This window comes from Schistocerca serialis, chromosome 1, assembly GCF_023864345.2.
Source record: "Schistocerca serialis cubense isolate TAMUIC-IGC-003099 chromosome 1, iqSchSeri2.2, whole genome shotgun sequence".
Lineage (NCBI taxonomy): Eukaryota > Metazoa > Arthropoda > Insecta > Orthoptera > Acrididae > Schistocerca > Schistocerca serialis.
This window is the reverse complement of record NC_064638.1, coordinates 69,177,687-69,201,967: the sequence shown is the minus strand read 5'-3', so window position 1 is coordinate 69,201,967 and position 24,281 is coordinate 69,177,687. Positions and strand designations below refer to the sequence as shown.

The following is a 24,281-nucleotide window of genomic DNA, read 5'->3' as shown; positions in this document are numbered from 1 at the left end:
CTGCCTCCTGCACTCAGTCTGCCCGTGGCGTCTGTTTTAAGTAGTTGACATTTTCTCTGTGCGTCGGAAAATGTTGAGTGTACAGAAAGAACAGCGTGTTAACATCAAATTTTGTTTCAAACTAGGAAAATCTGCAAGTGAAACGTTTGTAATGTTACAACAAGTGTACGGCGATGATTGTTTATCGCGAACACAAGTGTTTGAGTGATTTAAACGATTTAAAGATGGCCGCGAAGACACCAGTGATGACACTCGCACTGGCAGACCATTGTCAGCAAAAACTGATGCGAACATTGAAAAAATCGGTAAACTTGTTAGACAAGATCGCTGTTTAACAATCAGAGCAGTGTCTGAGTTAACAGGAGTTGACAAGGAAAGTGTTAGGCAGATTATTCATGAAAGTTTCAACATGAACAAAGTGTGTTCAAAAATGGTTCCAAAGTGTCTCACAATTGAACAGAAGGAACGCCGAAGAAGGATTTGTTCTGACATCCTGGAAAACATTGAAAGTGATCCCACCTTCTTACAAAATGTTATTACTTGCGATGAATCGTGGTTTTTTACTTACAATCCCGAAACTAAACGCCAATCCATGCATTGGAAAACTCCTGGTTCTCCACGACAAGAAAAAGCACGAATGTCAAAATCGAAATTCAAGGCAATGATGATTGTTTTTTTTGACATCAAAGGGATTGTGCACATTGATTGGGTACCAGAGGGACAAACAGTGAATCAGCATTACTACATTAGCGTCCTGGCTACCCTACGTGAGCAAGTACGGAGAAAACGAAACGATTTGTGGAGAAAAAAGTCATGGATCCTTCACCAAGACAATGCCCCAGCTCACAGTGCGTTGTCAGTGAAGACGTTTTTGGCAAAACACAACATTCCCATCTTAGATCATCCACCCTACTCACCTGATTTGGCCCCCTGTGACTTTTTTCTTTTCCCTAAAGTCAAGTCAGCTTTGAAAGGAACTAGATTTGAGACTGTTGAAGCAGTAAAAGAAAAAGCGACGGAAGTAATGTATGGACTTACCGAATATGATCTGCAACATTGCTATGAACAGTGGAAAATTCGTATGGAGCGGTGTAGAGACCGAGGAGGAGAGTACATTGAAGGAGATAACATGAAATTGTAAATAATTGTAAATAAATGTTTTTTCCAGCATCAGTCCGGTTTTTTTCTAGCCGCACCTCGTATATAAGATAGAGAGGAGGCCCCATCCACCAAGATCCATATGTAACACTAGAGCAACCTGCATTTTTATGAATTCTAGGACAACAGTTGTCTATAACAGAGTCATGCCAAAAACTTTGTTGACTTTAACATAGTGTAACCAAAGTAGTCCTGGTGTAGCTGCAGTTGATGTCATTAATTAATTTATTTGTGAGGATTCCAAAGTACACCAATTAACTTGATCCATACATACAATGTCAACAGGCTTTTCCATTCTGCAGTAGCAGATCTCACAGAATTAACTGAATCACATTATTTTCACGTAAGTCTGCATACACATACAATTTCAACATTTAGCCATTTAATTTGATCATAAAGGTCTCAACTGTAATGTGATCTGTACTTGGTACATTTTTATCTATTAAAAAGAAAATTATACAAAGTATAAAGAAACTTACTGATCATATGACATACATACAAACTAACAAGCAAGCTTCCTCACCCTGATAAATTACAGTTCACAGGTGGAGTAAGTTGTACCATCCGTTGCTTTCCATCTTTCTCCTCACTCATAGCAGAGGTGAGTTGCTTCTCACTCCCACTTTCAACATCCAGTTTCCTTCCCGGTTCACTGATCTCACCAGCATTCTGGGCACTGCTTTTGCGTGGTGTATTAAATTTCATACTAACTGGTGCCATTTTGCTACGCAAAGAGAAGGACTGTACTGTGCTCTTTTGTGATGATCTTGCAAGGACGTTAGTCTCATTATTTTCTTCGTCTTCTTCTCCTTCCTCTTCTGAGCTGCTGTGAAACACTGTAACTTTGCTAAACCTTAGTTTTCTCGCCTTGAGGTTTTTAGAGACATGGTCAGCTGGAGTGTCAAAAGATACATTACTCAATCTCGCTGGAATCTTATTGTGAGTTGCGAGCAATACCTGAGGTGATTTTTCACTGTTTATACCTGTGCAAAGTCTTATTTTTTTTGATGGGCTCACCAAGCTTTTCATCAACTCCACATCAGTTGCATTCTCATGATTCTTTCGCTTCTTCTTGGAGAGTGTTAACTTTCCATCTTTGGTTGGTTTTGCATTTGGTGTCTTCAATCCCACTGTAGAGAACTTTGATTTCTTTCTAGAGGTGCTTTCACTTTTTTCAGAATCTGATGGTGACACTACTTCTGAATTCAATGGGAGATATGTCCTGAAAGCATTTTCAAGAAAAGAATCTGTTATAACTGAATCATCAGCAAATCCTATGGTTTTTGATTTTGTGTTTGTGTGTTCTGTTAATAGAGCAGCCTGTTTATCATCATGTTGTTCCACTGACAATGGAAAATTTTGTTTCGGAGACAAAAGTAAAGTTGTTTTCCCACGTTCTCCACTTCTCTGACTGTTACATACTTGCCGAGGTGTCTCTGTAGCAGATGAAATGTTACAATCCAGGACATTTCCGAGAGGCGTGTTTACTATAAGGCTGCTTGTACAATCTTGTTTAGGAGACGAATGCATATTTGTCTTCATGCAGTCTCCTCTTTCTTTCAAGTTAAAGAGGGGTAGTGGTGTCTTTGCACCATTCAAGGGTGAGATCTTGCAATCTAGGACATCTGCAAGTTGCGTATTTATTGAAAAGTTGTCAGCAGAATCTTGTTTAGGTGAGAAAGGTATATTTGTTTTCTCAGATTCTCTTTTCCGTAGGTTATAGACATGTGCAGCTACCTTTGTGGTATTCACAGGTGAGATGTTACAATCTAGAACATCTTCAAGCTGTGTATTTATGGAAAAGCTGTCCCCAAACAGGCTGGGACTCCTGTAATTATTTTCAGAAGAAGGTGATGCAAAGAAATCAGAGCTGTTTCTACTTGAAGTTGGTCTCTCATGCGACAGATCTTCAATTGAAGAGTCTATTACAGTTTTCGAGTGGTCTTTAACAATGGCATCATCAACTTGTTCGAATGCGGACCTTTCAGACGTAGAAAGATCTAAACCATGATCCATTTTAGGTATGGGCTGACCCATGTCACAAAGTTCTGTAGCGTTTTCTGTCTCTTTTATAACGCATTTATCTGGAGTACCCTGATGTAAGCTGTCATTCAGATCGTCTTGATGTGTTTTATAATGTATTTCAAATGGTCCAGGAGCTGAAGTATCACATTTGGAAACACAAGGCGAATCACTAATTTCTTTTCTCTCTGTTAGTAAAGAGTTCCCTGCGATGTTTATAATTTGTTTTTTGGTTTCATTTGAGCTCAAAGAGACAGGTTCACAAAGATGACTAGAGTTTTTGTTTTTTTCATTTGCACGTATCTTTACACTCTCATCAGATGTCATTTGCGTCGTTGCATGGCATTCCACAATTTCGTCCAAAATATGGCTATGTTCAGCAGAGGATTCATGTGAACTTGTACTAGAAGAGCTAGTGTAACCCGAAGAATCCGAGGCTTCTCCGACCATCTCCCATTTTGCATCAGCCAGTCCAAGTTCTTTCTGCAAAAAGGAAAGACACACATCAGTACATTAAATACAGCACATATTTAATTTTTAACCATTATCTATTTGTGTTACCTGGAGCATAAACCTTGCTTCTTTAATGAGCAATGTTGCAGCTTCTCTTTCTGTCAGACCACGTCTACCAGTTATCCACACACTTTTCATTTCATTTCTTTTAGCAGTCTCAAAAGATGATTCCCCATCCAATTCTTTTGAACTGTAAAATAATTAATTAAATACTGTAGTGATGTAACTTTAAAAGAATACATAATCAGTACTTACTTTGTATGAGATAGAAAATATTTTCTGCGTAAATTATAAGAAAAGCTGTTTGGGCTGCAAACTGACTCACAGGCAAATGATTTCAAATTACCAAATTCTATAGCAAGTTAGAGCAAATAGCAGTGCTACTATGATATACCAGTGACTGTCGGATAGCCAATAGATTATATATTTGTGATTTTCCAGGTTTTATCAGCCTATCTGATAAATGGTGTGCTTTCAGGTGTTCAGCCAAGGTGTTTATTCCATTTTCTTTGGCTGATTACCCAAAAGCATGGCATTAAATTTGTATACTCGGCATATGATAAAAAGCTGTCTATGACAAGCAGTAGGATTCCAATCCTATGAACAAAGGCTAGATATAAAGTTCGTCTTAAAGCCAGCTGTCACCAGACTGAGTGTTTCATGGTTAACAGCACCTACGATTTTAAAGTATGGGGACTTGCTGAACAGTAAAGTGGGCACTGATAAAATAAGGAACACACAGATTGCTTATTGCTTTCATATTCTACGCATGGAGTCAACAATGTTACTCTATGATATAACTTGAGGTCAACACATTTTTAAAATTCACAATGGTGTCACTCATTTGGAATTCAAGTAGATTAAAAATGTGAAGAGCATGATCAATGAACTACAAACTGTGTTCTAAAATGAGATCTTAAAACTTCAGCTTCTTACATTGTGAATAAAATAACTTTATGATTGACATTTCAGTGATATATGCATAGTGGTAGTCACAGTGCTTTCTTGGACTTCACATACTCAGTGTGTTGCCATTTTTGTAGGGGTGTGTGCATGCTAGAGATGTTGGACAGACAGAGCCAAGAACTTGGGGGAAAGGCAGTTGTCCTGTGACACATTAAATGCAGAGAGAGAGAGAGAGAGAGAGAGAGAGAGAGAGAGAGAGAGAGAGGGGGGGGGGGGGGGGGGGGGGCACTGGCTGTTGTAACCAGGTTTACAATTTGATAGATGGTGCAGTCCTGTACTTTAACTTGTGTGAAGATTCTATATTTATTTGTTTTGTGTCTTCAGTACATCAGAAACAAGAGGAAAAAGCTATAAAAGAAAAGGCTATCCAAGAAACATATTGTTTGCGGTATGTATGTGTGTATGTATGTATGAGGGTGGTTTGGTAAGTCTCATAAAAAGCAGGAAAAAATGTTGGTTTGTGAACGACTCACCTTATTTCTTGACATAGTCTCCTTTGAGGAATATAAAATTGGTCCAGCAATTTCCCACTTTTTCATCCCTTTGGAAAAATACATTCTGTCAGTGTAACGGCTCCATGTGAGCTGCTACATGGCTTGTTTCAAGAGTCACATGCACAAAACACACCTGGGTGCCGTTCCGATACTCAAGGAATTTTAATCCAGAATTATGTTATATTATCACTCTTAGTATAGTCTGCAAATGTGAATGCGGGTCCTCTGCTGACGTATGCATGGGCTGTCTGCTGTGCGTTCTCTGAATGTGGAGGTGCAGTTTAGCCAACTATTATATCAAGTAGAGTGCAACTGCACTGGACCAAAGAGACATAGGTTCCCCTGCGCATTAGCAGACCCTGTCAGATTGGCAAATAGCCACTGTGCAGACTCTCTGAGCCCTTCCAGCCACCGTGTGTGGACCCCCTACTAGGGGAGATGATTAGGCATTCCCTGCTGAGACTGGTGAGTACAGACGCTCTGTGTGATGGCTCCTATAGTCATCTTAGTTAGGACATAGTGTCAGGTTGCATAAAATTGCTATTTTTCTGGTATCACTGACGATGGGCCAGCAATTTATGAAACTGTACCATTAAGTAAAGTGAATGATCATGGAGTTATTTTCATTATTTTATTAAATAAAATGTTGTTATATAAAATTCTTTGTCTCACAGCAACATCTTATTTCCGTTACCACTCCAGTTAAGTTATTCAAATTTTCAACTTAAATTTAACCAATAATCAGAAATTTTGTAGTGATATTTGCTCATGCAAATGGTTGTAGGCATCTTTCATAAAAGATACAGGTGCCATTTTTAAGTTGAGCATGCCTGTCAAGGCTTTGTGGAAAGCAAGTTATCATTCAAAATGGTGACCCTTTAGCCTAGGATCTCGTTCAAATTACGAACTCTTTTGTGATGCTGTGAGGTTGCTAGGATGTACTAATAAATGATTAAATATTCACAGGTGTCACAATTCCAATTTTTGAATAATCAGTGTTGCAAATACTGCGTTGCATATACCGCGTTGCTTTGTGATTTTATTTGTGTGATTTTGGGGGCAATTGTCTTTGTGTCTTATATTCATATATTTTGGGGAATTTTAAATTACATTGTGTGTGACAATAAAAGTGTTAGGCTGCGTGTGATGACTGTGCTAGGTTGCATATAATTATAACTTGTGCTAGGCTACGAAAAATAATTCATCGTGATTTGCATTGTCAAGATAGGGAAGCTCTATTAACTATGTACTTTAGGCAAAAGTATGATCCCAGTATCCGAAATGGAAACACGTGGTCAATCAAGGAGCAGTGCGAGGATAAATAGGTCAGGCGCAGAGGAAGTTGTCACTAATCAGGTAGCCGCGGAGAGAGAGGAGACAGGCGCGGGTGAGACAAGCAACAGGATTATCCTCGATTTCAATTGCACTGCGGCAATGCTGAACTTAGAAAATGTGCAGGTTATCTGCCCGACTGGTAGCGTGACTTCGGATCCAAGCGCGAGCGCTGATGAAACCGAGACAATAGCGAGTAGACAAAGTATGTCGGCTAACACAAACCCGAATAACATGTGCGTGGCAGAGTTGGGTAGGATGATGAAAGGAAGTATGGTGAAACAGGATGAAAATAATAGGAAATTAAACTCAAAACTGGAGGGCTTTATGCATGAAGTAGATACAGAATTAAACTCAAAACTTGAGGGCATCATGACAGGAGTAAATGTGAAATTTGAAGAGAATAAGGCGCTACTTCAAGAGGTTCGAAAGGACGTTGTAAACAATGTCAATGAAAAATTTGAAGTAGAAGGTAGTAGATTAAGTGCTGTCGAAACATAACAGAAAAGAGTTCAGGTCGAAATGAGAAAAAGGGGGGAAAAATTAGAAAAGGGACTCCAAACATTAACAGAAAGGTGTAATAGCAAAAGGAAAAAGGTGATAAAATGGATAAAAGCAGCCAAAGCAACTCAAGAAAAGCTAGATACAAACACTAGGGCAATCGTGGAACTTGTGGGAAAAGTAGAAGCTGTAAAAGTGCAAAAGAGGGAGGAAATAAAGAAGGTGAAAGAAGAGTTAGAAAAACTCACGGAAAAGGTTGCAGATATTAAAGTATCAGAAAGTAGTGAGAACGCTTTGTTGCTGAATGCAATAGATAATGAAGAAATCAAATTATTATTAAGGAGGTTTCAGGAAGGTCAATGTGAGGTCAACAGCCAACAACACGATGCTACAAATGAGGTATGCGAACACGTGGCTTACATGGAGAACCTTCTCGCGTGCGGAACTGAAAAGGGAAACCACTTGCGCAAAGGCACACAAGACAGTAGCGAGGGACGCGATTGCAGACATGAGGAGGACTACGAAGAAACTAGCAAGCGTAGGGATATAGGGAAATGTCGGGAAGGACACAAAAATCCATGCACAGGTTCATACAGGAGGGAAGCAAAAGGGTTTGACTACATACACTTTCTCTCTGTGCGAAAATTCGAAGTCTTCCACAACTCGGCGAAGGGATACACCCACGTGCTTGGCTTGAACAATACCAGTTTGTCTACCACCCAACTGGCTGGATGAATATAAAATAGAATTTATGTGTGGGCATCTCAAAGCCGAACCCTCTGTGCGAATGAGAGCTGTAGCGCACACGTGCACGATGGTAGCAAGTTTCAGTGCGAGTTCCTCCCGACCTATTGGTTCGAGGCAGTGCAAGACTGGGTACAAAGGTAACTGGGTGAACAAAAACAAGTATCATAAATGAACAAAAGCAAGTATGAGAAATATACTAACAAATGGCGCAATGGCAATCACGACGCGCGCAATTACCGCAACAGAGGAAAATACAATAACAGTAACTGGCCGAGCTCATCACGAAATGGCAGTGAAAAATACGGGCAGGCCCCGGTGGATAAGAAAAGGGACACTATTCCCGATGATGTGGAAATCAGACTGGCAGAGCTGAAAAAAAAAAAGAGGACCAGAAATGGAGGGAAAACAACAGTTATGACCAATTCAGGTCGAGGGAGATGGGATTAGCCCACACCCGATGATGGAAAGTTGCAAAGTACGTTGCATAGGTCATGAAGATATTAGGGAAACATTACTTTAGGAAAAAATGGATAACAGGATTTCAGCTGTTAGTCCGGTGATTGCCATCTCAGTGAAAGTGGTATCACTGAACTGCGTAATCAACACGGGAAGTCTGATATCGATTGTCAGTGAGGCTGCATTCCGAAAATGCGGGGAGCTGGAAGCTCGGCCGACATTGCCGTTGCGAAGGACGAAGGTGAAAGGGGCAATCTACAGTAGAAGTGTAGAAGTCAAGTGGCAGACTAGGATCATGTTCAAATGCCAGGGCAAGGAGTTCGAGGAAAACTTCTTCATTGTGCCCTTAATTAACACTGAAGTAATTTTAGGGGTGGACTTCATGAACGTTCACCAGGCTATTGTAGACTTGGGTGGAGGTATCGTGTGTCTAAACAGAGAGGGTAAGCCCGTTGAATTGAAGTTCAATAATTGGTTCATAAGGGACGAGTCTGAAGCCAGCTGCCTACAAATTCTCATTTACCCGGGAGTGTACCAGGAACCCAAGATTCTCGTAAACTGTATTAGCGGAGTAAGCCTACCGCTATCCGCACACCGATGGGATGGGGTTTTCAGAAAAATAATTGAAGAAAGCATGCACAGTGTAGGAGACATGCCAGAGGACACCCATTTAAGATTGCTACAGTTTTTAAGGAATCACGAGAGAATATTTTCGGATGCACCAGGTGCGATAAAAGGTTTTGAATACAAGATCCAAGTATGGGAACACAAAAAGTTTTTCATGAAGCCATACCCCATTCTGTTAGCACATAAAGAAAAAGTGAAGGCAGAGGTCGTGAAGATGCTCGATCAGGATGTAACTGAACGCGCCATGAGTTCATACAACTCACTGCTTTCAGTGGTACCGAAAAAGGATGAATAGGTGAGATTGGTGCTGGATTCTCAGCAAATCAACATCGTTATTAAAGCAGAATCAGAGGACATAGAAGAATTATTGCAACATTTCCATGGAGCGAAGGTATTAACCTCCATTGATAAGAGAGCCACTTACTGGCAAATCGTGTTGCATCCAGAGTATAGACAGTATACCGCATTTTTGTGTTATGGGAACTGTTACCAATTTAAACGGCTTCCATTTGGACCAAATGTTTCTGCAGCAGCGTTCATATGAGGCCTGAACAGCATCCTTCCTGAGGTCCTAAGTGAGAGAATTACATTACACATTGATGATGTTCTGATAGCAGAAAAATCCTGGGAAGAACACAATGAGGTGTTGAACCGTTTATTAGACGCTTTTGAACGAGCTGGTATAACAGTGAACCTAGATAAATCTCAGTTTGGGCGTAAGAGAATAAAGTTTCTAGGTCACATAGTTTCGGTGGACAAGATACAACCCGATCCCGAGAGAATTAAAGCAACTGCTGAAATTCCAAGGCCAACAATGAAGAGGCAACTAAGAGAATTCTTAGGAGTCTCTGCGCGCTAACAGGAAAGCATACGATTTGGTATTGGGACACCCAAGTACAGGACAAATTCGAAAGATTGAAGGAGGCATTAGTAAATGCACCTATTCTTGCACACCCAGACTTGAGTCGCGATTTCTACCTCATGACGGACAGTTCGGCGAACGGCATTGGTGCGGCTCTGTTTCAAGGAGAAGACGCTGATCATTCGTCGACCTGGAATACCGTTTCTTTTGCAAGCAGAAAGAAACTACTCGGTCACATAACTCGAGGGGCTGGCAGTTGTCTGGGCGTTCAGTAAATTTAGATACTTCTTATACGGAAGGAACACGAAGGTATTTACTGACCGTCGGACACTACAATTTCTGATGTCGGAAAAGTTGGCTTACCGCAAGATATCCCACTGAGCGCTTTACCTACAAGAATACAACTTTACAATCGAGTATATACCAGGGGAAAAGAACCTGATTGCATACGCTCTCTCTCGGGCTCCGGTAGGCCTAAGAAATGGAGTAGACGGTGAACCAGGCAAAAACAATTTCAACATTTTGTACCTGAAAAAAGTCACCTTAAAAAACTTTGTGACAATGTCACTAAAGAATGTCGGCTGCTAACAAGACAAGGATCCCATACTCAAAGAAGGGAAGGAAAAGTGGAGGGACAGAAATCAAGCTGCAATTCAGCGATATTATAGGGTAGAAAACGGGATTCTTTTCCGGAAATGGAGCATAGAAGGCCGGCGATGGCTAGTGGTAATACCTGAGGAAGTGATCAATAAACTAGTGTGGTACACCCACCTAAGCTATGGACACTTTGGAGCATGGAAGAACTTTCAGAAGCTACACGAGGCGTGATGTTTTAATAATATGCTAAAACGAATACAGCGGGTGATCAGAGTGTGTAAACTGTGACAAAGGACCAAGCCACCCACCACATCTTTCGCTGCTCCAATGTACCCGATAATTCTAAACAGGTTGCGAGAAGTTGCTGTGGTGGACCTGTTTGGGCCAATAACTCGGACGAATTCTGGCTACGCGTATGTTCTCGTAGCTGTGGAACTAACATCAAAATTTGTCTGCTTTATTTCACTGAGGAAAGCCATGACAAAAACGGTAGCGGCGGCATTTGTAAGAGGTCAGACTGGTAATCTCGGACAACGGGCTGCAATTCCGGTCTCAACATTGGCTGCAGATGTTAAAGGGGAGAAAAATGAAGGTGAACTTTATCTCGTTGTTCCACCCATCGTCTAACCCTGCAGAGCACGTCATGAAAGAGTTACGGCAGCTGTGTAGGCTATACTGTTATTGCAAGCACAATACGTGGGATGTGCATATAAAGGCATTCCAAGAAATTCTGAACGAGTTGCTGAATGCGACAACGATGTTGCCACCGGTATTAGAACTGAGAAATATGGAGCCTCCGAACCGAATCAAAGAACTGGTAGCATGGCCGAAGGAAAGACAACCCCGACACAAGGAGATCACAGACATAGCTTTGAAGAACATAAAGCGTGCTGCCGAAATAAGGCAGAAAACATACCAAAACAAAGTATGGAAAATCTACTTCTGTATTGGACAAAAGGTGTGGGTTTGTTTACACATGCTATCAAACAAGGGGCAAAGGATCTGCAAAAAATCCCTTAGCCTTTACAGTGGACCTTACCAAGTGTGCCGTATCCCTCACCCCAATGCTATCGAAGTCCAGACCCTACGGACAAAGAAATCGAGAGGGCTGCATCACATATCCAACATAAAGCCACTCATAGAATAGCAAAAAGGGTATCAATATACAATTTATGTAATACAGGTCAAGAGTGTTATTTTGTATATTAAATATCACTCATAGATGTTGTGTCCCTAGTATTATATTTTATAATGTCAACAAGGCAATGTAAGTCGTCTACGCTAGAGTCAAAATGGCAGTAACAAGATTTACCAGGAAGACTTAATTGTAGAAGAAAAGATAATACATTTTGTGGGAAGAATTTATGTTGCAGCAATTAAGTCTTCAACAGTGCGAAGAGGAAGGAAGCAAGACACACATGAAGCGTGCCAGGGGCACGGAAATGAAAAACAAAAATAAGGAAGCCAGAGAAGTAAATTACCATTGGCAAATGCAAAATTGAAGACTGCAGCAACCGGAAGAGGCGAGCTTGGCTACTCTAGGTCAGGCGTTGCGATGCGGCAGGATGGATGAGAGAAGAGGGACGGGTGCAGGCAGTGGTGACGTGTTAGCAACACCACCACACCCACTGTCTGCAGTACCGAATTAAGAGACATGCCAGACTCACCACCAGAGTCGGGCATGGCAGGACTGCAGAAGGAAGAAAGGGGAATGACGCTACTGAGGGGTGATGTCATGAGTTGTTGCTGTCAGCACACCGCTTGCTGATAAGGCCACACTACTATAAGATGTCAGCCAGGCGGGTCCAGGCACTCGCGACACAGCAAGAGGCGTTGACAGCTGGTGAGAGTTCATCCTGCCCTGGAGGTTGACACTCACCTGATGTAGAAACACGTGCAGCTGTGTCCTGTTGCAGCTTAAACATGGGGCACCCCAGGTCCTGTTGAGCTGCTGCTAAATTGTGAGGAAGAGGCCAGAGGCAAGGAGTAGATCTGCGTGACAGAGGGACAGTCTACAGTCCTTACCTGCAAAACAAGTTTCCTCCCTCCAACCACCAAGTAGCCCAACACGGATGTCCTCCAAATGCCCCATGCCCAATAGTGAAGTGAATACAAGTGCTCAAAAGTGCCACATATTTAACAAAGGTAGAGTGTGTATTTTTTAAAGCGGACCTGATTTTATACTCTTATTACCCTTAAGCAATTTTTCAAAAATGTTCAAATGTTAATGATAGAGACTGATTTGTTAAAATCCGTGATTGTTGTAGCGAGAAGGAAATTCTACTTTCAAACTGATCTTTTGTTTTCTAACTAAAGAAAATATGGACCATTATTAAAGAAAGGACTTTACCACATTAATCCGAAGTTCTGTAATGAACCTTAAAAGTATTTTAACGACTTTATATGATAATATCAGAAATTTCAATCATATTTGTTTGACAATCTGAAAAAAAGGGAAAATATTTATGAAGTGCGAAAATAAGTGGGGGAATGTTGTATTAACTGAACTTGCTTAAGTTTCTCCACTAATTTGCTTAAATTTTTCAAGTTTAAAGATTTTGTGTATTTTCCTCTGTTTTTCAGATTATTTCAAAGGAGGACACACTTACAAAAAGATACTAATAATTTTAGTGCCCAAAAGTTGATATCGATTTCTATACATGTGTTATTAGAAGTATGTATTTGTACATGAACATGTGAAAGATTCTTGAGATTTCGAATGTTTAAAATGTAGAAAATGATCATGTCTTTGTTAACAATTTCAAAACTGCACTCACTTACATAACCGTTAAAATGGAATGCTTGGCCTAGGGAATAGATGACATGATGTGCATTCAGCTTAAATGCTAAGTCAAATCATGTATGTTTTGCGCAATGATGTTGCAGAAGGGCATGGGCCTATATGTTAATGCATCAGGGTTGTGTCGATATTCACTGAAGGAGAATAATTTGTTAACAGTTAATAATTTCCATAGATTATGTTGTATATATTAGATGATTAGAACTATGTGTACTTAAAATTAGTGGTCAACCATATATTTACATGATGCAGCTCTTGCCACTGTGATTAAAAAAATGCCCTTCCAAAGCAAGGACACTTACTGCTCATTTTTTTCTCAGAAGGGGAAGGTTATGTAACGGCTCCATGTGAGCCGCTACATGGCTTGTTACAAGAGTCACATGCTCAAAACAAACCTGGGTGCCCTTCCGAATTCAGGGAATTTTAATCCAGAATTATGTTATATCATCACTCTTAGTATAGTGTGCAAATGTGAATGCAGGTCCTCTGCTAGTGTATGAGTGGGCTGTCTGCTGTGGGTTCTCTGAATGTGGAGATGCAGTTTAGCCAACCATTGTATCAAGTAGAGTGCGACTGCACTTGACCAGAGAGACATAGGTTCCCTGCGCTTTAGCATGCCCCATCAGTTTGGCAAATAGCCGCTGTGCAGACTCTCTGAGCGCTTCCAGCCACCGTGTGTGGACCCCGGACTGGGGGAGACGGTTAGGCATTCCCTGCTGAGACTCTGGTGAGCATAGACACTCTGCGTGATGGCTCCTATAGTCACCTAAGTTAGGACATATAGTCAGATTGCATAAAATTGCTATTTTTCTGGTATCACTGATGACGGGCCAGCATTTCATATAACCATACCATTAAATAAAGTGAACGATCAAGGAGTTATTTTCATTATTTTATTAAATAACATGTTGTTGTTATATAAGATTCTTTGTCTCACAGCAACGTCTTCTTTCCATTACCATTCCAGTTAGGTTATTCAAACTTTCAACTTAAAGTTAACCAATAAACAGAAATTTTGTAGTGATATTTGCTCATGCAAATGGTCGTAGGTGTCCTTCATAAGAGATATAGGTGCCATATTCAAGTTAAGGATGCCTGTCAAGGCTTTGCGGAAAGCAAGCATCATGCATCAGACAGACATTTTGCGGCTTGCACTGCAGCTGTAGCGGTTATAAAGCCAAGTACTGACAAACTTATTTGTGCTCTGTAATACAATTATTAAATTTAATAGATTTCAGCGGTGTTGCGTGCCATCTGTGGTGAAATAATGACTTTTGTAATCATTCGCTCTCTGTGTTGTTTAGAGTTTCTGTGCGTTGAAGTCGTTTAGGAAATTTCATGCTATAGTTTCCAACTGGCGTTTATTACTGTTTCTAGTGAAATATTTCAGTAAAATTTTCATTCAGTTTTTAACTTCGCTTAGTGTTACTGTGGCCATTTGAATGTTTTGGTTTTGGCTAATAATTCTGTGAAGCTTTGTTGGTATTGATATTACCTGCAGTGTAGTAGTATTAATACAAGTAGTTGCTTTCTTAGTAGGCAGAGAATTTCGAGACCATTATTGTTAGTTCTTAAATATTTCTTCTGGTGTAACTGATCTTTGGTAACATAGACGTATAGTTTTTTTCAGTAACTGTAAAATTTTAACATGAGTGAGAAGTGTGGGCTCTGTTGTAGGTCTGTGAGTAGTGGGTTACGGTGTTGGATTTGTTCAAAGTATTTTCATTGGGGGGAATGCAGTGGTCATTTTAGTGAGTCTTCTCCTGGGAATGCAGAATCTGTAGTAGAAATAAGTTGATAGAGGAGCAGGAGCATGAGATTTGTGCCCTTCAGGTGCAGTTACAATGCATAAAGGAGGAACTAGGTAGGTTGAGGAGGGTGAAGGGTGGTGGGGAATGGGAACTGGCAGTTGGCAAGAAGGCAGATAGGAAGGAGGAGGTATTCAGACAGTTTTACTTTGCATACATGCAATAGATATGACCAACTGTCAGAGTTCAGTGGAGAGAGCCTCGTGTAGCTGTAGATGTAGGGAACTTGCAACAGTCCTCAGCAATTAGGAGGCCTAGGTTAGTTGCAAAGTCTAGCAGAAAGAAGGTTCTGCTGTTAGGTAGTTCCCATGGTAGAGATGTGGGCCAGCAGGTGCAGGAAGTGTTGGGGAGCGAGTACTAGGTCACCCGCATTGTGAAGCTTGATGCAGGGTTGGCTCAGGTGACTGAAAGCATAGGGGAGTTATGTAAGAATTTTACGAAGGAGGATCAGATAGTGACAGTGGGTGGAGCAGGTCACAGTCTCGATAAGGACAGGGAGTATGATGTAGGTGGTGACTTGGTTAAGATAGCTACTCAAACTGGTGGCACTAATGTGCATTTTGTGCAAGTGTTTCAGTGTCATGATCGGCCTCACCTTAATGCGGCTGATAGGCGCGTTAACGTGGGGCTGGGGAGGGCACTGATGGCAGAGGGCATGGGTCACATCTCAGTGGTGCCAGTTGGGTCTATCAGTAGATCAGGTTTCACTAGGCATGGCCTGCACCTCAATAGGTATGGGAAGGGGAGGCTGGCTAAGGTTATAGGTGACAGTGTAGTGGGTGGAGGGTGGTGGTGGTGGTGGTGGTGGTGGTGGTGGTGGTGTCACTCATGGAAAAATTCCTGTAGTAGTTGGTGTTAGAGCTGCACCTTTCTTAGATTGAAGTCAGCTGATAGGTATACCTGCTTAAAGGAAGTCCCTCTAACTAAGGGCTCACCTTCAGAGGATGTAATGTTTCCAAGTAGAGAAGGAATTAGCATATTTAATCAAAATATAAGAGGCATTAAAGTTAGTGAACTGCTTATAGATGTCGACTCTGAAATTATTGGTATATCAGAGCACCACTTAAATAATTTGACAAATCAGAGGCTTCCTTTACCAGGCTACAGATTAGCTTTACCAGGTTACAGATTAGCTGGCTGTTTCTCAAGGAGTTCCTTGTGGGGTGGAAGAGTGGCTCTGTACATAAAAAACAGTATTCCATTTGAGTCCATAGACATATCACGACACTGCACTGAACAGATATTTGAATGTTGTGCAGCGTTAGTTGAATTTAGTGAAACTAAACTTCTAATTGTTGTTGTTTATAGGTCCCCTAACTCCGACTTCAGAGCATTTATGCTCAAGCTAGAGAGGGTTCTTAATTCACTTTCAAGGAAGTACCAGAAATTAGTTATATGTGGTGACTTCAATATTAATTTTGTATATGATTGTGCAAGAAAAAGGATGTTGGTAGATCTTCTAAATTCATATGAACTGATGAAAACTGTTTTTACAACTAGGGTGCAGGGGAACAGTAGCACAGCCATAGACAAACATTTTTATTCATTCTTCATTACTAGATGGGCATTCTGTTAGTAAATGCATGAATGGCCTTTCAGACTATGATGCACAAATTTTAACACTAAAAGGCTTTTGTACTCAAACCAACGTCATATTTAATTACAGACTATGTAGGAAAGTTAATCCAACAGCAATAGAGAGTTTTTAAAACTTGTCATGGAACAAGAGTGGCAGGATGTTTATAGTGCTGATAACATAGATGATAAATACAATGGTTTCCTCAACACATTTCTCATGCTCTTTGATAGTTGCTTTCCATTAGAACATTCTAAACGGGGTACTAGCAGTAATGGGCAGCCCGGGTGGCTGACTAGTGGGATAAGGATATAATGTAGAACAAAGTGGTAATTATATCAAAATGTTAGAAGTAGTCACAATCAAGCTACAGTAGCCCATTACAAACAGTATTGTAAGGTGCTTAAAAATGTTAATAGGAAGGGAAAGAGTAAGTGGTATGCAAATAGAATAGCTAATTCACAGGAAAAAATTAAAACCATATGGTTAGTTGTGAAGCAAGTGTCTAGTCAGCAGCACAAGGTCGACGATATAAAGTCAGTTTGCAGTAAAAATATTTCCGTTACTGATAAATCAGATATATGTACAGTATTTAACAATCATTTTCTGAACATTGCTGGCGAATTAAATAAAAATTTAGTTTCTACAGGAAATCATACAACATTCTTGACAAAAGCCTTTCCAAGATTGATGTCTGAAATACCCCTCTGTGATACAGACAAGAGGGAGATTGAGTCAATAATTAAATCACTGAAAACTAAGGACTCTCATGGTTATGATGGAGTGTCTAGCAGAATATTAAAGTACTGTGCTGCACATGTTAGCCCTGTATTTAGCCATAATTGTAATTTTTCCTTTAGGAATGGTCAGATTCCTGAGCGATTGAAGTCCTCAGTAGTAAAGCCGCTTTATAAAAAGGGAGAAAGGGATAATGTAGTTAATTTTTGACCTATTTATATGCCATCAGTGTTTGCAAAAGTTATTGAAAAGGCTGTGTATGTAAGGATAATTGATCATTTTAAATCATACAATTTGCTATCAAATGTACAGTTCGGCCTTAGAAGTCATTTAACAACTGAAAATGCTATATTCTCTTTTCTCGGTGAGGTACTGAATGGGCTAAACAAAAATTTTCAAGCGCTTGGCGTAATTTTTGATTTAACTAAGGCATTTGATTGTGTTGATCACAAAATATTGCCCCAGAAGTTGGACCATAATGGAATACAGGGAGTAGCTCACAATTGGTCACCTCTTACTTTAGCAACAGGCAGCAAAAGGTCATTATTCACAATGTTGATAGCAGCTGCAATGTGGGACCTGAGTGGGGTACTGTCAAGTGGGAGGTTGCCCCCAGGGATCAGTGTTGGGGCCACTACTGTTCCTTATTTATATAAATGATATACCCTCTAGTATTACGTATAACTCTAAAATATTTCTGTTTGCTGATGACCCTAGCTTGGTAGTAAAGGATGTTGTGTGCAACATTGGCTCGGTTTCAAATAGTGCAGTACATGACCTCAGTTCATGGCTTGTAGAAAATAAACTAACGTTAAATCACAGTAAGACTAAGTTTTTACAGTTTCTAACGCACAATTCAACAAAACCTGACATTTTAATTTCACAGAATGGGGATATGATTAGTGAAACTGAAGAGTTCAAATTTCTAGGTGTTCTAATAGATAGTAAGCTGTTGTGGAAAGCCCATGTTCAGGATCTTGTTCAAAGACTTAATACTGCCATTTTTACTATTCGAACGGTATCAGAAGTGAGTGATACTTCAACACGAAAATTAGTCTACTTTGCTTATTTTCATTCGCTTATGTCGTATGGTATTATATTTCGGGATAACTCTTCCCATTCTACAACGATATTTTTGGTTCAGAAACGGGCGGTTCGGGCAAAAGTGGTGTGAGTTTACAAACCTCTTGTCGACCTCTGTTCAGGAGTCTGGGTATTTTGACATTGGCCTCTCAATATGTATATTCCTTATTGTTGTTTCTTGTTACCAATATTAGTTTATTCCCAAGAATAAGCAGCTGTCACTCGGTTAATACTTGGCAGAAATCAAACCTGCATTTGGATCGGACTTCCTTAACTCTAGTGCAAAAAGGTGTGCAGTATACTGCTGCATCCATTTTCAATAAGCTGCCACTCGAATTCAAAAATCTTAGCAGTAATCCATGCACTTTCAAATCAGAACTGAAGAGTTTCCTCGTGGGTCACTCCTTCTATTCTGTCGAGGAGTTCCTTGAAAAATTAAGCTGATTCTTATGGTATTGCTGATAGCGTTTACTTAAACTTATGGACTGACTTTTTTCAGGTTCATGAATATTTATTTTTATCTGTTATTACTTTTATGTTGTAATTTCATGTACTGACACGTCCCATGACCTTGGAGATTTGCTCCTCAATTTGGTCCTATGGAACTTGACATGTAAATAAATAAATAAATAAACTCTGCAAAATACTCATTGTCTGCAACTATCACTTTCTTATTTAATGAAAATTTCTTCTAGCAAGCCAAAGTTTCAAGTTAGAGAATAGGAAGAAGCCACTTGAGGCTAAGATTGGTGGAAAGGGTGGATGAGGGATCAATTCGAAGCCCAATTCATGCACTCTCATCATTGTTATCACTGATGTGTGGGATGGTTGATTATCTTGGTGAAAGAGCACATTTTTGCGTGCCACTATTGGTCTTATTTCAGCCAACACAAGTTTCAAACAATCCAACATAAAGCAGTCCATTTATAGTTCTGCCTTTTCAGCAGTAATCTACAAGGATTTCTCCCAGGGAATCCCACAAAATAGTGGCCATCACTTTGCGAGTTAACAAAATGGTCTTTGTCTTGTTCGCTGTACTTTCACCATCCTTTGTCCATTGTTTTGACTGCCATTTTGAGTCTGGTGGTTAGTGACAGATACAGGTTTCATCAACAGCAACAAATTGGTGCAACACATCTTACAGACTGCAAATAAACATCGTCAGACATTGTATGGAAATGTTGGGCCAGATGTGCTTTTAGTCGACTGTGACCAACTGTGGCATCCACCTTGCACACAGATTCTTCATAGCCAATTTGCCATGCAGAATATTATGCACTCACTCAATTGAGATGCCTACAATCTCAACAATCTCACAAATTTTTATTCGGCAGTCTTGCCTTATTGTATCATTGATTTTGTCAATGGTTTCCTTTCTGATGACCTCACCTGGACAGCCAGAGTGCGCTTCGTCTTAAGTGCTTGTCTGACCACATTTAAATTCATTAATCCAAAAGTAAATGGCCTTCAATAGCAGTGTAGAATCTACGTGAATTTCGTCCAATTCTGTTTTGATTTATGTGGCAGTATGACCCTTCAAATGACAATGTATAACACCACCATGAAACACCAATTGCAGTTGACACACTGATCAATTCAGATGGCAGTCAACAATGAACTGCACACTTCCACCCTTCCGTGAAAACTTTCCAGACTTATCACCTAATCTCGTATGTACATATGTGAACAGGGCTTATGCTGTGTAGGAAGACTCAGGAACACTACAACAATTTTTCGACAAGTAATAATCAAAACAATGGATTACCACTGCCTTTCAGGAAGGTGATAACCAGAACTGTTGACATGTCAATTTTTTGCAAAAGAAAAGTGAGAGAATAATAAAGAAAATATATGAAGGGTACGAAATAGAACAGGAAAAACTTAACCAAAGAAGAGGAGATGCTAGGGGAAGCATTTCACAAATGTTGGTATTTTTCAGGAAGATATACTTAAGACAAAAATTACCTACATACCTCCAGAAAGAAGCAGTCAGTACAAGCAAACCAAATGCTTTATTAGAAGAAATGGGGAGCCAACTATCACTGAGGAATATAATGTAAAGTTCAGTTCTCAAGTACAAAAATTTAGTGGGGTGGAAGTAAAATGGAAGGAGTTTCTTCTTTTTTTTTTTAAATCACACAGAAAACTATCACACATCTGAATTGGAAAATATTTCAATGTCAGATGATAAAAGAGGACAAGTTTTTGGGATAATTTGCCCTAATATGGTGTTGACAAACTGGCTACAAAGTATGGACTCTGAGGCTGTCGCCATCTCATTATCATTTTCCATATTATTGTAGAGCTTATATGAGTTAGTGTGTTGTGAGAAAAGTTAAAAACATATATAACCCAAAGTTTAATGTCTGACAAAAGACACAATAAATAAAATTTTATCAAGAGAAAGGTGTAATATTGTGAAACACTTCAGCGGAGTCATAATGAAAGTATGTCCAAATCAATGATTAGTTTAAAACAACATTAACTAAATATTTCATTCAATTCTGTAATAATTCTAATTATCCTGCAGATAAGTTATTTATAGTTTGAAACAGATGGCATGCTTGCAATAGCAGTTTAACCTGATTTTAATCAAAGTCTGTTGTGTTTAAGTCTTAGGCTAACTCATGGACTACTGCACGGACAGAAAAAATTCGACACATGAACAGTGCTTGTGCTTGCGTGCCATTGCTCCCTTGCCTGGCTACACACTCCCCCCCCCCCCTTCCCCCCTCTCACGGGTCACACTGTCTGAGCATAAAGAGGGGGAAATTTCAAAAGCACCACATTTAAATGGCAATGCAGTTGGCACTTCACACCACTTGATTTTACATTTCTCAACAACACAGATCGCAAGCAAAACTAATTTTTAGTATTGTTTAATTATTTTTGGTTGACTGAAGACATAATTTTTATTTGATGTACCTGTCAGCATAAGGACAGAGACAGACAATTTCACAGATTTTTCACTCATGTTGGCACATAGTTTCATAATCAGAAAAGGCCTTTCACACACATGTTGATCGATTATTTTATCACATTTGCAACCTCATTATGGAGATGTGGAAACTCTTCCTCAGGAAAACAACATAGACAGTTTTCACAAGAAGAATTTGTTTTTTAGATGGGAATTACACTGCAAGTCCATCAGTCCTATCTGTACATGCACAGGAGCACTTTCAACTGAAATGGCAAACAGTCTTGAAAACAGATGTAAGTTTGGCAATGGTCTCAAAATGATTAGAAAACCATCCTTGCAATTATCTCAAGGATACAATAAAGTCTTCAAACTTCACATTTTCTTTAATGCCAATGGGCTTAGAGAAGCATATTTTTTGCCAGAATTTGTCCCTTCCACAGTGCAATTTTCTTTTTACATTCATACACATAAATCAGAAATTTGCGGTTTCTCAAATTATGTCTTATTGTGGGCAATGTGCAGTCTAGTCCACTTAAAATGCATGGTCTGCAGTCAGTTCTGAATGTTCCAATTTTCGTTCTTGCTCTTCTTTTTTCTCTATAAATTCATCCACAGTGGGTTTTAAATCAGAAAACTGTGACAGGTGTGCCCCTTGACTAAACCAATGAACTTTGCAGTAATATATAAAGTCTCCATATTTTTTGCTCCATTCCATCAAAAACTGTTATAACTGCAACTTCAGAAAATCTACTATTCGTACCATCAATTTCATTGTGTGCTACTTGTATGCAAATTGAGCATAAAGTGCTTCTTTATCTGCAGAACAATGACCCACCAGTCGATCATTATAATTCATTAATCAATTAAAACTTTAAATTTTTTCTGAATGGTGGTGTAATGCGGTTCCATAGCAAATTTTCGGTACCTACTGATCATGCAACTGTATTTTGCGCAATAAATACTAATAAGAATTATCCTCTTCTGACATTACCATTCATTTTTAAAGATTTGTGACAATGTATCACTAGACTGGCTCTTTTGGTGCAAATTACTATTGAACCTGCCAGTTATTGTACCACGAACAAATGAGGCCAACACCATGATTCTACCAAACTGAAGAAAATCAAGCCTACTAAAAATTTCCACAGCATCCTGCTAAAAAAATGTCACACTTTACCGAGTACCTACGAGAAGTACCAAGCAAAGCCGAGACATGCATAGCCTCAGCCCACATATGGCCCACACATTGTGCTCGTATGTACTTCGGCACCCTGTGGCTGACTTTTGACTAATGGGTAAACAACTCTGACCACCAATGCAGTGCACATCTCACCACAGATTTTTTGGTGCTGGGAAGGTGTGGAGAATCAATGTAAGAAAACAAGCATAAAATCTAACAGGAAAGCCAATATCAAATCGAAAAGTCTGCACTAGGCTAGGAACCTCATAACATTTATTTATCTGATAAAGTTGTCTTGTATTAATTTGCTACTTGGTGACATTTACAGGATATGCATGAAAACTCGCCAAGTGACTGGTAATCATATTCAGACAATCACTTATGACATGACTGTGTGCAAGGGAGTCATACCACCACTAACAAGACAATGACAACAGTCGTTTGTTTTGTCTACGGTCTTGGCACAACTTTCAAACACGTAAGCATGTGGCACGTTGTATCCCAGATAGTAACACTGCTTCTGCCTCCACCCCCATCCAACACCTCCTTTCAATAACTTTTATATCACACTCAAGCTACAGTTAAAGTCTCAGATCTGCAACTAGATTGGAGGTAGAGCACACAACATTAAAATTATTTATGAATAGATAGCATAATGTTCCTCACATAGACAATATTCCATTAAGTGTTACTGCAAGCAGAGAAACATTTAAAAAATTGATCCCTTGAAGGGTGTCATTCTTCTACTAATAAAGAACATAAATGTTATTGTCAAGCAAGTGTCTGAATAACCATTAAAACAGGAATGACTGTATGAATATGGAAAGTTTTTCCAAGATATGGCAATACCACATTATATTGCAGGCCCTCTCTCTGTCAAAGAAAATGTCTATGAAATGTTGCCCATATAGCAGCCGTAATACTGGGTTATTACGAGCGAACTTACATCTTTTACATCCACATAGGATGCAAGAGGAGTTTCTTGGTTTCTGAAGCTCAAGTAAATCTTTGTGGCTTAATTCAGAAATATGCTTTTAATTTAAATTTCACTAAATGTACTAGAAGAAATAGCTATTCTGAAACATGTATTGACAATATTCTGACAAATTATCAGTTTGAGGATGGAAGTAAATTCTGTTTAGATGTAGGGATGTCAAATCATTCAAAACTTCTCATAGAGCTTCCAAAAATATGGAATCCAAAAATTATAAAAACATGTTTTAAAAGGAACTTTAGCAAAGAGAATGTAAATATATTTTCTAACAAACTAAGAAGTATAAATTGGCATCTAGATAACAGTGTGTCAACTGAAATAATTTCAAAACATTCCTAAACTGTTTCCTACATGCTTTCAACGAAACACTTCCCCTTCAAGCCTGGCAACAGTGTGTGGCCAATAAAACAAATTGGATTACAGCAGGAATAAAAATTTCTCATGCCAGGAAAAGACAGCTTCACAATGAGTTAAAACAACAAAATTGCTGACTTTGTGGGGGGGTGTAAAGAGATATAAGAATACATTGAAGCAAAGAAATTGGCTAATAACATATATAACAGTAAAAATGAAAGTAAATCAAGGGTAGTTTGGGGTGTCGTCAAATTTGAATTGGGAGTAAAGAACCAGTGCCAAGAACCTGTCCAAATTAAAATTCATATAATTATAGATCCTTTTCAAATGTCAAACGGTTTCAGTGCTTTTTTCATAAATGTGGCAAAATCAGAAGTATATATTACAGCCCACCAGGGCAAGGCAGATGTCAATTTTGTAAACACAAAACCAAATGCAAGCTTTAAAACATCCAAAAGAATTACTCCAAAAGATGTAGAAGATGCTATAGTGTCTTTTTTTAAAAACAGCTGGGTGGGATGAAATTGCAACCACTGCAGTCAAGGCATTTTAT

At 39.4% G+C, this 24,281-nt stretch overlaps 1 protein-coding gene across 1 annotated transcript in view; it reads right to left on the bottom strand.

Moving 5' to 3' along the window:
• LOC126470012 (DNA polymerase theta-like) overlaps positions 1-24,281 on the bottom strand; it is a 347,322-nt gene that overhangs the window by 106,628 nt on the left and 216,413 nt on the right. Inside the window, exons 16-17 of the mRNA XM_050097913.1 lie at positions 3,742-3,883; positions 1,682-3,663 (exon numbers count right to left, since the gene is read on the bottom strand). Of these exons, the coding sequence (XP_049953870.1) occupies positions 1,682-3,663; positions 3,742-3,883 (2,124 nt within the window). The remainder of the gene's footprint in view (positions 1-1,681; positions 3,664-3,741; positions 3,884-24,281) is intronic.